Source organism: Budorcas taxicolor, chromosome 5, assembly GCF_023091745.1.
Source record: "Budorcas taxicolor isolate Tak-1 chromosome 5, Takin1.1, whole genome shotgun sequence".
Taxonomy (NCBI): Eukaryota; Metazoa; Chordata; class Mammalia; order Artiodactyla; family Bovidae; genus Budorcas; species Budorcas taxicolor.
In genome coordinates this window covers 150,809,434-150,824,643 of record NC_068914.1, presented here as the reverse complement: position 1 = coordinate 150,824,643, position 15,210 = coordinate 150,809,434, and the positions used below count along the sequence as shown (strand labels likewise).

At 38.9% G+C, this 15,210-nt stretch overlaps 1 protein-coding gene across 3 annotated transcripts in view; it reads left to right on the top strand.

Moving 5' to 3' along the window:
• Nucleotides 1-1,775: 1,775 nt before the first annotated feature.
• Nucleotides 1,776-15,210, top strand: part of KDM5A (lysine demethylase 5A) — a 60,481-nt gene continuing 47,046 nt past the window's right edge. For 2 of the 3 annotated variants that reach the window (XM_052641234.1, XM_052641235.1), the window contains exons 1-6: nt 1,776-2,004; nt 4,478-4,555; nt 5,712-5,834; nt 11,450-11,620; nt 13,585-13,719; nt 14,455-14,560. In XM_052641234.1, the coding sequence (XP_052497194.1) occupies nt 1,840-2,004; nt 4,478-4,555; nt 5,712-5,834; nt 11,450-11,620; nt 13,585-13,719; nt 14,455-14,560 (778 nt within the window). In that variant the 5' untranslated portion in view covers nt 1,776-1,839. Of the gene's footprint in view, nt 2,005-4,477; nt 4,556-5,711; nt 5,835-11,449; nt 11,621-13,584; nt 13,720-14,452; nt 14,561-15,210 lie in introns of those variants that run through there. The other variant, XM_052641236.1, reaches the window with a different exon arrangement.

The window sequence follows — 15,210 nt, the reverse complement described above, 5'->3', positions numbered from 1 at the left end:
AAGGCCAATGCAAATATCATCTCCTTAATCGGAAGTAACTCCTACCCTTTGATATTGAGGTAACAAGTTGTCATTATATATAACACAGCTTCTATTCAGATGTCATCAGCCTTGAGCCCTTCTCTGGTCACCCTATCCCCACTTAACACCCTTTCACACTCTCTCTTCACTACTTTTTAAGGCTTATGGCCACTGAGAATAGTATATTTATTTGCTAGTACTCATGATTTTGTTACCCTTCACCGTCAGAATGTAAGTGCTCTGTGAGGCGACACACTTTGCTTTGTTGTTCATTGTCCATAGATTCAGCATTTAGAAGATCGCCCCAAGCAGATACTCAGTAACTTGCTGAACGCATGAACCCACGTGTAACATCTCTCCCCCACCCCTGCCCCCGTGCGTGTCCCCTACAGTTAAACAGTGCTCTGCTTCTTACATTCTAGCTCTATCAATGCGTTACCACCCATTCACATGTCCCAGGGTCCTTCTCAATCCACCCCTCTCTCGCAAACTCCTCAACATCAGATTATGCGTAGTGAGGGAGGAGGAGTTAAGGATTATTTCTAGATTTCTGTCTCAGGTCAAATGAGTAGATGAATGAAGTCATCCATGGAAACTGGAAATACTGAAAAAAAAACCCAGTGGGGAACTATGAGTTCATGTTTTACCAGAGTGGAGTTGTCTGGTAGGTAGATAGATATATTGATTTGTGGCTTAGGAGAGGAATCCAGGCTGGAAGTACAGATTTGAGAGTCATAGCTGGTAATTTAGTTCGTGGGGGAAGTTGAGATTGCACGAGGAGCATGAGAACAAGCCCTGGGAAGTAAGTCTTCCTTCCAATAGATACAAGAACTGCCTTTTCACGGCTTCTTCTTTAGTCCTTCCTGCGTTACTCTCCACAACTTGCAGGAAGTGGGGATGGACTCTGGCAAAGAATGTTTGAGAAGCAGGGCCGGAACAGCTGGTGTAGTTGTTACAGAAAACTGAGAAAGGCTTACGGCGCATGGCTGCCAGAGAGCGACTGCTGTTGAGAAGCTGTGGGGGTTGTCAATGTTTTGAAAAGTCAACAGCCGTTGCTTCTTTGTGGACGAAAATCAATTCCTGGATGGTGGCGAGGGCCGGCCGGTGAGAGATATGCTGGGATGGCTGAACCTGAAACTGTTGCCATGGAGATGGGGCGGATTAAAAGTGACCGAGTGGGATGAGAAAGGGACAGTAACAATGAAAGGACTAAAAAAAAATAGACGCTGGAAAGCGTAGTTATCTAGAAACAGGTGGACACGGAAGTTGAAACAGGCAGCCGGGCGAAGACAGGCAGCTTGTGTTCCAGTCCGTACGTACACAAAGAAGGGCCCATCTCAGCTTTCCGGAAGCAGAACCTCTGTCCCCGGCGCATTACGCGTCCTCCGCGCCGGAAGAGCGCCCCGTGAGGCCGGCCGCTCCCCTACCGCCCAGTAGGAGGGGCCGCGGGGCTGTGCCGCCGGGAGTCGTGAACAGCGCGGAACTTCGACACACAGGGAACTCAGGAGCGAGCCGAGCTACCGGGAGAGGGAAGGGGAAGGAAGGTCGCTCAGGAGAGCGTCGCTGCGGAGGAATCCTGTTTTCTGGCGGCGGAGGGATTTGGCCGCACGCTGACTTCCGGCGAACGTCGACTGGAGAGGGGGGAAAAAATCCTGAAGGAAACAATAACAAACGCCAGAGGAAGCGGGGTCGGTCTGCGAGTGTGGAGCGGGTCTCTCCTGAGAAGATGAGCTTCGGCCCCTGTCAGGGGACGTGAGCGCGACCGCTGGGGCCGCAGCCCAGCTCTTCTCCGCCCGCCCCGCGGACCCCGGTACCGCCATGGCGGGCGTGGGGCCGGGGGGCTACGCGGCGGAGTTCGTGCCGCCCCCAGAGTGCCCGGTGTTTGAGCCCAGCTGGGAGGAGTTCACAGATCCCCTCAGCTTCATCGGCCGCATCCGGCCCATGGCGGAGAAAACCGGCATCTGCAAAATCCGACCTCCCAAGGTACCGGAGTCCCGACCGCCTCAGCGCGGCCTTCCGGTCCGCTGTGCTTTCACGTTCGCTCGCCCTGGTCTGTCGACACCTGGACGCTGAGTTTATCTGTTTCCGTTTTGGTTTCTTTGGGGTTTTAATGTCGGCTGGTCCGAAGGCGAGAGAGGGATGTCCCCGGGGCCCCTCCGCCCAGAACTTGGGAACTGATACTCTCCTTCCCGTCTTGGGTTGTGGGCAAGGGTAACAAAGGCTTTCGGCCTTTCGTTGGCCTGTAAGGTGATGGAAGTGTTGTGACGCGACAGCCCGACCCGCGGGTGTGTGTGTGTGTGTGTGTATTGTACACTCGTTTCTGTACGACAGGAAAAGCTGTGGTTCCGACGGCTGCTGCTTTTTCCTATCCCTGTTGACGCTTAATTGATTAAGTGTTCGCAGGCCTCATCTCAGGCTAAGGTTTCTTTCCTCAGTGGTAATCTGAGTTCTTAGGCCCTTGGGGTGGTATCACCAAACAAGAACCCCGGACTGATTACAGCTGCAATGAGAAGAGTCTTCCCGGGGGAAGAGAAGGCGCAGCGTTTATTGTAAAAATTCGGAGGTTTAGAAAGAATTGATCCATAACGGAGGTGGAAGAAAACGTTGAAATCCTAAAAGATATAAAGAGTCGCAACTATTGGCAGATAGCTGGGTTTGCCCGTAGGTTGGTTACGATCCTCAGTCTTTCCGGTGAGGAAAGCTGATACTGTGCCTTGTTTTGTGGGGCTCAGTGCCCCAAGAGGTTGAGGATTTGGTCAAGGTCGGAAGGTTTTTTTTTTCCCCTCTGCCCGTTAGGTCCAGTGCTTTCCAACGGGTGTTTCTGATCCACTTGCCCCAGGGGCACCCGACTGTTTGTTAAAATGCAGATCTCTAGGCCCCATTCCCAGTCTAGAACCAGTTTCTGGATATGGAAGTTCTAGAATTTGCATTTCTAGCAGGTACTCTCAGTGCTCGTGAATGTCTGTGAGCCATGCCCAAGTGCTTCTTAAAGTGATACCTTGCTTTACGTTTTGTCTCCTAGTAATTAAAATTTTGTCCTTTTACATGTTGTATTTTTAAAAGCTTCGGCTTTTACTACCACAGAAGCATGCAGCGCAGTGAATAAAAAGAGGTTAGCTGAGAGGGAGGAGGAGGAGCAGCTAACACAGCACTTACAGATTTTTTTAATAGCCTTTGAAGCCCTCGTAAGTAAATAAGGTCTCATTTTACAGATGAGGCGAGTCTGGATAAGTTAAATAACTTATCAGATGTGTGATCTTGGGCAAAGTAAATTTTTCTATCTGGATCACTCAGTTTGATTCTAAAACCCAGACAAGCTACTTCTCTTGTGCTCAGTCAGTTTGGTTAAGATTATTGACCATCACTCAAACAAAAGATTAACAAGTAACTGCTGTGATGAATGATGGTATGTATGTGTATTGCCATCCTCCCAGAACTTACACTTTTATGAAAAATTTATTTTCACTTAATCCTTTGTTTTTCATGATTACCTCAATGACAAAACCTTAAGCACTGAAGCTTTTCCTGAACCATATGTTCATTTACTCTCTTGTCTTAATGAATTAGAAATTCTATTCAAGGTTCCTTTTGGTTTAAAAAAAATCGACTACTTTTTGTTACTTAAAAAAAAATTGAAATAGTATACCTTTGTGTCACATTATTATTATTGAAAATAAATGTTTAAAAGCAGAATTTAATTTCAGTATTGGTGGATTTCTTTAGTTTCCAAGATAAGATAATTTTTTCTTATTTATATAAGATAATTTTTTAAAAACTTCTTTTCACATTTTAAAGTGGATTTAGTGTTATTTAGACCAAGTCAAACTATGGTCTCTAGAACTCTACTTGAAATGTGCTATCTCATTTTAGTTATACCACGTCTCCAATCTGGAAATTGTCCTTGTTTTGTGGGTTTGCTTACTTTTTTTAAATTTTCATTTTTTTTTTTTTAATTTGGTTGCCCAGAAGCTGGGCTTTGAAGAGAACCTTTACGTAACGTAGACTTTAAAGTGCTGTGTCACATTCCACATGAATGAAAAAACATTGTCCAATTACATAAGTACTTTTAAAACGTTATTTTTTGGTCTTTAATTTTACTCTTTTCTTTCAAATTCTATTTTCTTTTTAATTTGATAAACTTGGATTATTCGATGCTGTATGGAGATGAGCTGATTGCATTCCAGTTGAGTAATTGGGGAAAGCATAATTTTGCAGTATAAATAATGGAAGTGGGAGATTTGAGGAGGAAATAGATAATTTTAGTATTAGAAAGTTCGAGGTAAGTAATTGGAGATAGTAATAAATTATCTAAAAAATGTTCTGTCTCTCACTAGTGAAGACTAGTAAGTTGGTGTGTTGTCATCATGATTTGTGGCAACTCATCCCATGTATTAAGAGAATTAATTCCTCGCTGTTTAACCAATGTAGTGAAGAACTTTTCCCCCCCCGCATTTAGGATTGGCAGCCGCCATTTGCATGTGAAGTCAAAAGCTTCCGTTTTACACCCAGAGTCCAGCGCTTGAATGAGCTTGAGGTGAGTGTTGTCTTATCACTGTTTTGTCTCCCGATTTCTTCATGTCAGGACTTCAGGTGGAGACCTTTGAGAAACTCATGAACCGAGGCTCAGAGTTAATGTGAATTGTGACTGAATGGAAGGAAGCTTCTGATTTTTATTTATTTATTTTTTTTTAAATTTTTTTTATTTTTATTTTTTTTGCTTCTGATTTTTAAAAAAGTTGTTTATAGTAGTTACAGTTTTTTCTACTTAACTGGGATTATGGGGAACTATCTGCTTTCTTTGGTGCTTATTATTCTGCTAAATTTTTTTGTTGTTGTTAGTGTTGGAAGATTCTATATCCTGTAGTCTTGGGAAATAGTTTAAAAAATTATTCTATTAAAACCTAGTTTCAGAGGGGTTTTTTCCCCCCTCTGACCGAACTTTTCTAGGACTCTTAATCTGATTTATTAAGATCTTTAAATACTACTGATCTGTCTTAACTTTCCAATTTGAAATTTGTTTAAATAGTTGTTCCTTCCACTTGCTAGATTGTTAAAGGATGCTTTAATGTGGATAAAAACTGTTCTAGAATACAAAAGAGAGATCTTAAAGATCGTTAAGGCTTAATGTGTTATGCTGTTTGTTTTTTTCTATGATGCTTATAAAACATTGATTTTTTTTTTAATACCTGTTGTTTTCCTGTGAAAGTGAAGTCGCTCAGTCCTGTCGGACTCTGCGACCCCATGGACTGTAGCCTACCAGGCTCCTCCCTCCATGGGATTCTCCAGGCAAGAGTACTGGAGTGGGGTGCCATAAGATACTTGATGAAGAGTCTTAATGTCAGTGAGGTAAAGAGTTGGTGTCCCTGAAGTGTGCATATTATCTACAGATGAAATGTCAGGCATAGAATGCTTAGAAACAGAATAGTTTGATTTATTAAATTTTCTGATTAGCTTAAAGTTAACTTTTACAAAAAATTGATTTGTTTAGATGATAACCATTCACATAAATTAACTTTTTTGAGTTAGTAAAGTTTGCATAATTTTTTTTTTTTTTTTTTACCTATAAGGTTTACCTAAGCAGTGAAAAGTCTGAATTTCTTTTGAGAGATGAATACCTTTGTTAAGTAAAACTCATTTTTTCAACCATAACTTAGTTCCTATTTTTTACTTTTCTATTTTATTAATCTTAGGCGATGACCAGAGTGAGATTGGACTTCTTGGATCAACTAGCAAAATTTTGGGAACTTCAGGGATCTACTCTCAAGATCCCTGTGGTGGAGAGAAAAATCCTGGATCTGTATGCTTTGAGCAAGGTGAGGCTTGTAGTTTGTTAAGATACTAGAACAGAAGCTAGAAAATTTGTGAAATTAGAATTTCAGATATACTTGATGGAAAACATTGCTTTCTAGGTAGGATTTGATTGACCATAGAGGAGGGGCTACTGCTTATGAAGTATGTCTTAATTAGCAAATATCTTGTGATAAGTTTGATTGTCCTGGAGTTTATTGGAATTTCATCTTTAAGGTCCCATGGAAGTCTCTTCCCTCTTAACCTTTGAAAATGCTTATAAATATGAGATTTAAAGCTGAAAGGCAGACATTTTGATTTGTAGTTGTCTTGTTTGTAGTTTATAATACTTTTCTTCCTTTAATACCATAGTGAGATTGCTGCTTCTCACCACATGAACTTTTTCCTTTAAATTGAGGCTTGAGGTAAAGTGTGATGCACAAGTCCTAAATGTCCAGCTGGGTTGATCTTTTCTAGATAAGTGTATACTCGTGTCAGCACCACCCCGATCAAGACAGCGAGTGTTCACAGCACTTCTGTAGCTCCTTCCTCTCCCTCCCAGTCAGTACTTCTCTCCAAAGGTGACCATTGCTCTGCCCTCTGCCCCTGGATGAATGTCTCATTAACAGGATTTTTTACTTTCTAGAAGAGGCACAGGCTGAAAACTGCACAGAAGACTGAGAGTTCTGATATTTTTAGGTTGTTCGGTATGCCCTTTACTTTGGGAAAAAAATCATCTTTGGCTTACAGCTGATGAACATCTCTTGAATTTGTGTTTTTAGACATCACACTTTGATTCCCACTGTTTTTTAATGGGAAGCAAGTTTTCAGTCTCCTGAGTCGTTGTCAGTGTGATTGTTTCCTGTTTTGATTAAATCACTTTGTCTTTCTCACTGGTTATTATTTTTTATTGTAAAAAGTATTATTTGGAATGACTATAAATCAGTGGAATTTTACATAAACAATTACAGTTTATAACCAGTGCAGCACGGAACATTCTAGTCATTTTTAAGAGAAATTTTTGTTAAAGTAATACATTTTTAAAAAGGCTTAAAGTAAAAACTGACATTCTCACTTCTCCATCTCTCCACTCCTATTAGTGCTCCTTTGAGCTAATCACTTTCAGTTCTTTTAGCTGTTTCTGATTTTGATCTCTATATTTCCAAATAACATGATCATGCTGTTTCTTCATTGTTTTAGTTTTAAATATGCATACTGATTTTTTCTATTAGAGATGGGCAGTGGGTATAAAAATTAAATCCTTATGTACTTCAAGTGCCCTGGTCCTTTATAATGTAGTTAGATAATTTTAAAATTATTGCTGTGACTGCATAAATTTGTCGTTGTGCTTAATAGCAGGCTATGATTGTTTGAACCAATTTTTGTTTTCCTTGGAGTTAATGGTCCCCTTGCCTTTTTTTATTTTGTAAGTTTTTGAGTATCAAAGATTTATTTTCAGATCTTTCTAGAAGTATAAAATCTCTTAGTATGGTTTCACCCAGCAGAAAACCTGTCAGTTTTATTTCCTTCTTGGAGTTACTCCTCTAGAGTTCTCTTTCCTACTCCAATCCAGACTGGTGGTTTTTTTTTAGGTCAGCGGTCAGCTTAGAATTTTCACTATCATCATTCTGGGAATTCCATTTGCCTTTCTCCTTGTTTTAGGTCTTCTTGTTACTGTTTATTCCTATTTTGGTGAAACATTTCTTCTGCTAGTTTGATGGCAAGAAACTAAATGAAATGTAAATTTTTTGCTTGTCTAGAAATGTTCTACTTTTAAACTTCATTGGTAGTTTGGTGGGTTTAGCAGTCTAAATTGTCAATCATTTTACTTCAAAGTTGTATTTTGAAAGCTGTACTCCATAATCTGGCTTCTAGTGTTGTTATTGAGAAGAATGATGCCATGTTAATTCTTGCTCCTTTGTATGTGACTTTTTCTAAGATACAAGGTCAGATTTTTATTCCCAGTACTTTGAGAATTCACAGTGATATGCACTGGTACATGTTAATTTTCATTGCATACGTTTATTGCACTTGATAATCTTTCTAATCTGAACTCCCATCCTTGAGTTTTTGTAACTTTTCTTGTGTTAATTCTTTGCTAATTTCTTCCAAGTATCTTGTTTCTCTTTTTGAACTGCTATTAGTTGGTTTGAGACTGTTGTCTAGTTTACTTACTGTTTCTTTCTTAGGTTCCAGTCCCTTCTTTCAGACTCTCCTGAGAGTAGATCTCTAGTCTTCTGCTGGGATTGAAGAGGGATGGCTGCCTGGCTGTGCTGACTGGGGGAGGCCTGACTGCTTTTATACAGGCTTTCAGGCAACACTGTTCTTTTTAATTTTAAAGATAGTGATGCTTCAATTTCTTAAGCCTTTCCAGGTTCTATGTTGCTGCTCTTTGGCTCTCTTCTGTTGCTTATTGTAGAGACCCTGGGAGCTTGGGTCTTTTTTGTTTGTTGTTTCTGCTTGCTGGAGTGTCACTCAGACATCTCCTTTTCCCTCGGTCTTCTTGCCCTCTTGGGAGCATGCTTTTTTGTCCCTCAGCTTTTTAGTGGAGCTTTGAGAGGGAGCTTTTAAGTTGAATACTGCTGCTGCTTTTTGTCTGTTAAAATTGTCCCCTGCTAACTGGACTTTGTTTTTCATTGGATTGAAATTTTGGCCTTGATTGACATTACTCTTTTGTTAAGTTTTCTTAAAAGTTTGTATTCTTTGTGTTCAATTTAAGTGCTTGCCGTGTATCTCTCTTTAGGGCATGGGGTCATGTGATGTTTTCTAATGACAGTGGTGTGATGCCTTGCATGGCAAATGTTTGGAGTAAATGAAATTATACATGATAATCTCTGAATCTCTCAACTGCAGAAATGCAAGTATTAAGGTATTAGGCCTGCTTAGATTGTTGGAGTATTGCAAACATGAAGCCAGAGTCGTGGCTTTGATTTCTTTGTGAGTCAGTTCTGCCTTACCCTTGTCAACACCCTGATCATGCTGCTGTCAGAAATCGGCAGACCTGGGTTAGAAGCATGACTGGATCTGTGGAGCTCTATCGTTACTGATGGAAATTTAGCTGGAAGTGCTTAGAATACAGAGCAGATTGTTATGTAATGGTGGTAATTGTGTTGGGTAACACACGTTACTGAGAAGGCTCCTCTTTCCTCTCTCTACTGCTTCTCCCCACTTGCTTCAGCCTCACTGGTTTCCTTATTGTTTCTCAGTATGCTCTGCAGGCTTCTCACTTGGGCCTTGACTCCTGCTGTTTCTAGTGTATCAGCTTGGGTCACTGCTTTCCCCTCCTTTGCTCACCTCTTACCTTTATGATGAGGCGTTTGTGACTGTTTAATGCTTCAATTTACCCTCATTCTCCTACTGGGGGGGCTTTTAAACTACTCTCAGGTTTTTTCCACAGGCTTTGTCATATCAAAATTGACATTTAATCTCCCAATGGGATATAAGCTCCAGCAGGGCAGAGGTCTTTATTTTATTCACAGCTGTAGCTCCAGCACCTGCAACAGAGCTGACAGTGTAGAGACCCTGAGAGCTGTGAATAAAAGACCTTATCACCCATTTGCTTCCAAACAGCCCTCTATCCACAGCACCTTTGGTGTCTCTTCCTCTACACTACAGAATTTGAGAAATCAAAGTTTTTTCTCTACTTAATTTTTCCCTGGTTGACTCTTTATTTACAGACAGAGCTTCTCTGAGGGTATGACTAAAAGAAAAAGCTAAAGAATTGGAGATGGGTTTTACTCTTGTGCACGTGAACTTCTTCATTACTTCATGCTTTCAGATACTTCACTAGAGAAGCATTTTGCCTGGGCTGTGGTTTCATCTTTGCTATGATAAAGTGCTAAGCATGAGAGCAGAAAATGCATCCTTACTTATAGTCTGTACACCTCTCCTCCACCCCCAATTTGCCACCTCACACAGACATTTGTAATACAGCCAGCACTGATACAGCTCTGACTTTATCTTGGTGCTTTTCATGTTTTATTTCATTTGTCTTCACAGCAGCCTCATAATGAGGTAGAGGTACTGCTATTATTACTATCTTAATAATAGATATCTGAGATGCAAATTACGTAATTTACCCAAGGTCATACAGCTGTTAGAGCTGAGGTGTGAACTCAGGCAATCTGGGTCCAGAGTCCATGCTCTTAGTCTTTGGAAAAAAAAAGGTAAAATGCACGATTGTTTATAAGTGTACAATTTTATGGCATTATGTATTTTCAAAGTGTTGTACAGCCTATTGCTACTATGCATTTCCAGAACTTTCCCCACCCTTTCGAATCTGGTGAAACCTCTTTCTACAAATTTGCTTGTGTATGGTTATCTCATATAAATTGGATCACACAATATTCATCATCTTATGTTTGTATAATGTTTTCAAAGTTCATCCATGTTGTCACATGTATCAGTTTCATTAATTTTTAAGGTGAATAATATTCCATGCATGTCTGTACCACATTTTGTTTGTCTGCTCAATTCTTGATGGGTATTTGGGTTGTTTCTACCTACTCTCTGTGTGTGAGGGATGCTCCTGTGAACACTGGTATGCCAGTACTGTTTGGGTGTACCGCTAGATGTGTGTAACTGCTGGATCCTATGGTAATTGTTTTTCTCTTTTAGCTTTTTGGTGTAGTAGAATACGATAGTGTACACTCAGAGAGGAAAATTTTTTCAATTCAGATAACTTCATCATGGCCTTCTTTATTCTTTCATCAATGAAACTGAAAACTGCTTACATTTTAGAAGTGTCTGAGAGATGTACAGTATCAGCTTCTGGAAGATGGAGTCCTTGGTACAGGTCTATTCTGTACTGCTCCTGGTTTGATGTGAAAGTCACTCAGTTGTGTCCGACTCTTTGCGACCCTGTGGACTATACAGTCCATGGAATTCTCTAGGCCAGAATATTGGAATGGGTAGCTGTTCCTTTTTCCAGGGGATCTTCCCAATCCAGGGATTGAAGCCAGGTCTCCTGCATTGCAGGCAGATTCTTTACTTGCTGAGCTGCCAGGGAAGCCCTGGTTTGATATGAGCATTCAGCAAAAATTGGCCAGTTTCTCCCATCACTTCCTACCTTAATACCTGTGCTGTGGTAAAGCTACTGCAGTTGAACTTTCTTTATCATTTCTTTATAATCTTTCTTGTAAAACTTCTCTTTTAAAAATGATGGCCTCTTTTTGAAAATATCCTCTGAATCCACTGTTTGCTTGACAGTTTAAAAAAATTCTCTTAAGTTGCTTTATTTTCTAATATCAGTATTTATGTTCATTTTGTATTATGTAACATTCTTATGACTATACTTGGTCTGTTCTTAACTTTTATTTGTACTTTGAATTCCCTATGGATATAGAGTACATACATGTGTTTAGAATTCCCATGGTGCATTATGTGAAATGTATAAATTCATTGAATGTTTTTGAATGCTTGGTTCATTGAAGGTAGGCACAATAACGAATAATAGTGTTTAAAACTTCCCAAAATCTTCGTCTCTCTTTCATATTTTAAATATCAATGAGTTTCAATTTTGTCACATATTTCTTGAAAGCAAATCGAGGCCCAGAATAATTTTTCCATTTAGCAGACAAGATGTCGTGTCAAAATACATGAATCTTTCTCTTTCCCTAAATAATTTTTACTTTCGTTTCAGATTGTCGCCAGCAAAGGTGGTTTTGAAATGGTCACCAAAGAGAAGAAATGGTCTAAAGTGGGTAGCCGCTTGGGATATCTGCCAGGAAAAGGAACTGGATCCCTTTTGAAGTCACATTATGAAAGAATTCTCTACCCCTATGAGCTTTTCCAGTCAGGGGTCAGCCTTATGGTGAGATGCATCACTTTTCTTAGGCGTGAATAAATCCAATGTCTGCCAGATATAGAAACACATTTTAGACTGTTTATTCTAACAGGTTAGCTAGCAGTTGGTTGTGGTTTCTCCAGGTGGCAAAATTTGGGGGAGCAAGTTTAAAAAATCACAACTGTTTTTGATTGTTTACAAGATAAAGGCTAATGGGAGTGAAGAATGTCTTCTTACTTACATAAGATGTTTACACTTATGCAAGACTTAAGCTTTAAAAAAAAATTTCTCCACTTGGATTCATGTGTTTTTTTTTTAACGGCTTGATTGAGGTAGGATTTACTTACTACAGAATTCACCCATTGTAGGTACACAGTCAGTAAGCTGTGAGAAATTATAAATTTATGCAGCTGTCATCACCATCCAGTTTTAGGACACTTCCATTAGCCCAGAAGATTTCTTTGTGTTTGTTTATAGTTGGTTCTTGCTTCTACCCTCAAACCTGGACAACTCCTAATCTGCTTTCTGATTCTGTAGTTTTACCTTTTCTAGAAATTTCACATAGATGGAATCGTACAGGGTGATGTTGTGTATGGTTTCTTTCACTCAGCCTAATGATTCTTAAGGTTTATCTGTATTTTAGTATCAGTACTTCATTCATTTTATGGTTGAATAATATTCTGTTGTATGGTTATACCACATTTGTTTATTCATTTATCAGTTGATGGACATTTCGATGTTTCCAGTTTATGGCTATTATGAATAATGCTATGAATATTCATGTACTAGTCTTTGTGTGGACATATGTTTTCATTTCTCTTGGGTAGATACCTAGGAGTGGAATTGCTGGGTTATATGGTAAGTTTGTGTTTAACTTTTTAAGAAACTGCCAAACTGTTTTCCAAAGTGGCTGAACCATCTTGCATTCCCACCAGTAACGTAGAGGCTTCCAGTTTCTCCACATCTTTGCCAACACTTGGTATTGTCAGTTTTTTTGCTTACAGCCATTCTAGTGGGTGTGTAGTGGTATCTCATTGTGGTTTTAATTTTATTTCCCTAATGACTAATGGTGTTGTGCATCTTTTCATGTGCGTATTAGCCATTTGTATATCTTGATGAAGTGTCTGCTCAAATCTTTTTTTTATTGGATTGTTTGCCATCTTATACTTGTTTTAAAATTTTGCTAAATATTCTGGATATAAGTCCTTTATCAGATGTATGATTTCATATAAGTATTTTCTTCTAGTCTGTGGTTCGATTTTCTGCCTCTTTTATGGATTGTGCTGTTATCATATCTAAGAAATCTCTTAACCTAAGGCCAAAAGTTTGTTTTCATTTAGAAGTTTTATAGTTTTAGTTTTTATGTTTAGGTCTGTGACCCATTTTGGATTATTTTTTTGTGTATAGTCTTAGGTAAAGCTATAAGTTTGTTTTGGGGGCATTGAGGTATAGGAATATCCAGTAGTTGCAACAGCATTTCTTTAAAACATGGCCTTTTTCCCATTTACCTTGCCCAGGTGATTTACCTTACCAAGGTGATTTACCTTACCAAGGTGATTAACCTTGGCACCTTTGTTGAAAATCAGTTGACTATAAATATATAGGTTTATTTCTAGTCCATTTTGTTCTTTGATCTGTATGTTTCATCCTAACAACAATACTGTGCTATCTTGAGTACCATAGCTTTATAGTAAGTTTAGGTATCTGGTAGTAGTATAAGTCCTCCAGCTTGGTTCTTTTTTCAAAATTTCCAAAATATTTGCACTTCCACATAAATTTTAGAATCTACTCCATTTCTGTGGCAAAAGTCTGCTAGGATTTTCATAAGGATTGTCTTGAATTTGTAGATCAATTTGGCGGGAAAATTGTCATCTGGTTTCATGTGTTAATAGTTTTAGGGATATATTAGAAATTTGTTATTTTTCTTCTGATTCTCAAACCTGATTTCTTACCAGTGAATCTGCCCTCTTCCTGTGCTCTCAATTCTTTAGGGTGTACAAATGCCTAATTTAGACCTTAAGGAAAAAGTGGAGCCTGAGGTTCTTAGCACTGATGTCCAAACTTCGCCAGAACCGGGAACAAGAATGAACATTCTGCCGAAGAGAACAAGACGCGTCAAGTCTCAGGTGTCAATTTCTGTGGGCCAATTTGACAGGGATTTTACCTCCTTGTCTGTGCAGAACACATGCCTGGTTTGGGGAGGTCATTCACATACTGTTCTTGAAAGACATTTTTTATTTACTTTTGAGATGAATAAGGAGGAAATTGTAAAATTTGGTCTGATTTGATTTAGAGAGTTTTTTGTTAATATTAAACAACTTTGACAGAGATGACAAATCAGAGTGACTCTGGGTACTGGGCCAATTTCATAGACATGCTGATGATTTCTAGTACATTTTATTTTCCTGGTTACTGTAAGTGGGAAGAGGAGGAAGAGAAGAACAGTAGAAGAGAAGAGTAGGAAGGAGAGACTTTATTTTTCACACATCCTTCCTTTAAAAACCAGAATATAATTTTCTTGTGTCTGAATCATTCCAATGTAATTTCTATAATATTCTTGTGACCTAGAATAATTTTAAAGCCTAATGAAAGCATCAGAAAAAAAATGCACATAATTTCTTTTTGTCTGCTTCTCTCCCACTTTCGTATTCCCATTTCTTTGTGGTCGACTTCAAGTTGTGTTTTGTTTCTGTTTTGGGGGTAATCTTAGTTCCTGGATCAGGGATAAGGCAGCAAGCCTATTTAGAGAGAATTAAAAATTTCCTTTATTTTTATCTGGCTCTTGAAAGTTTTCTTAGGTAAGAAAGTAAATTAATGCATCACAAAACTAGACTAATGTGACTTTTATTTATTTTTTTTAGTCAGAGTCTGGAGAAGTGAATAGAAATACGGAACTGAAGAAGCTTCGGATTTTTGGGGCTGGGCCTAAGGTTGTGGGCTTGGCAATGGGAGTAAAAGAAAAGGAAGGTAAATCTGTTACTTGGTCACGGAAAGTATTAAGGTGCAGTGGTGTGGTTATAACAGATGCAGATTGTGTTTGAATCGTAGTCTGCTGTGGGGTTTTCTAAGGATTGTATTGTAGACTTGCAGCATGATTTCCAGACAAATAACCTTTTGTTATTAATGGCAGATAATCTTAAGGTGTGAGAAGCCATAGTATGTTAAATTTTTATACTATTTTGGGAGAAAATTTCCTCCTCCATTTCCTCCTTCCACTTGACACAGAAATTATTGTTTTTAAAGGCTAATTTATAACAATGGTGAAATTAATGATTCTTACCTGGTGATCTAAAGCTTGCTGTTTTTAAATTTAAAAAGAAATAGAGGAGTCTCTCTGACCTTTAGAATCAGAATATGCTAGGGAGAGCTAATAATTTAGATTCTAATTATAATATTTTTCTGTAATTGCCTTGATGTATATTACACCACTTCTTTTAAGTAATCTATTTGAAGAATGGCTGGTGCTCCCAAGCTTAGCATGTTAGAATTAGCATGTGAGTAAAATTGCTAACCCAGAGATAAGTACATGTCAATTTTAAGACTCAAGTTGACGAAGATTGTGTTGGATGTGTTTTTACTGTATAAGAATTTAATGGAATACTGTAATCACAAGTCAT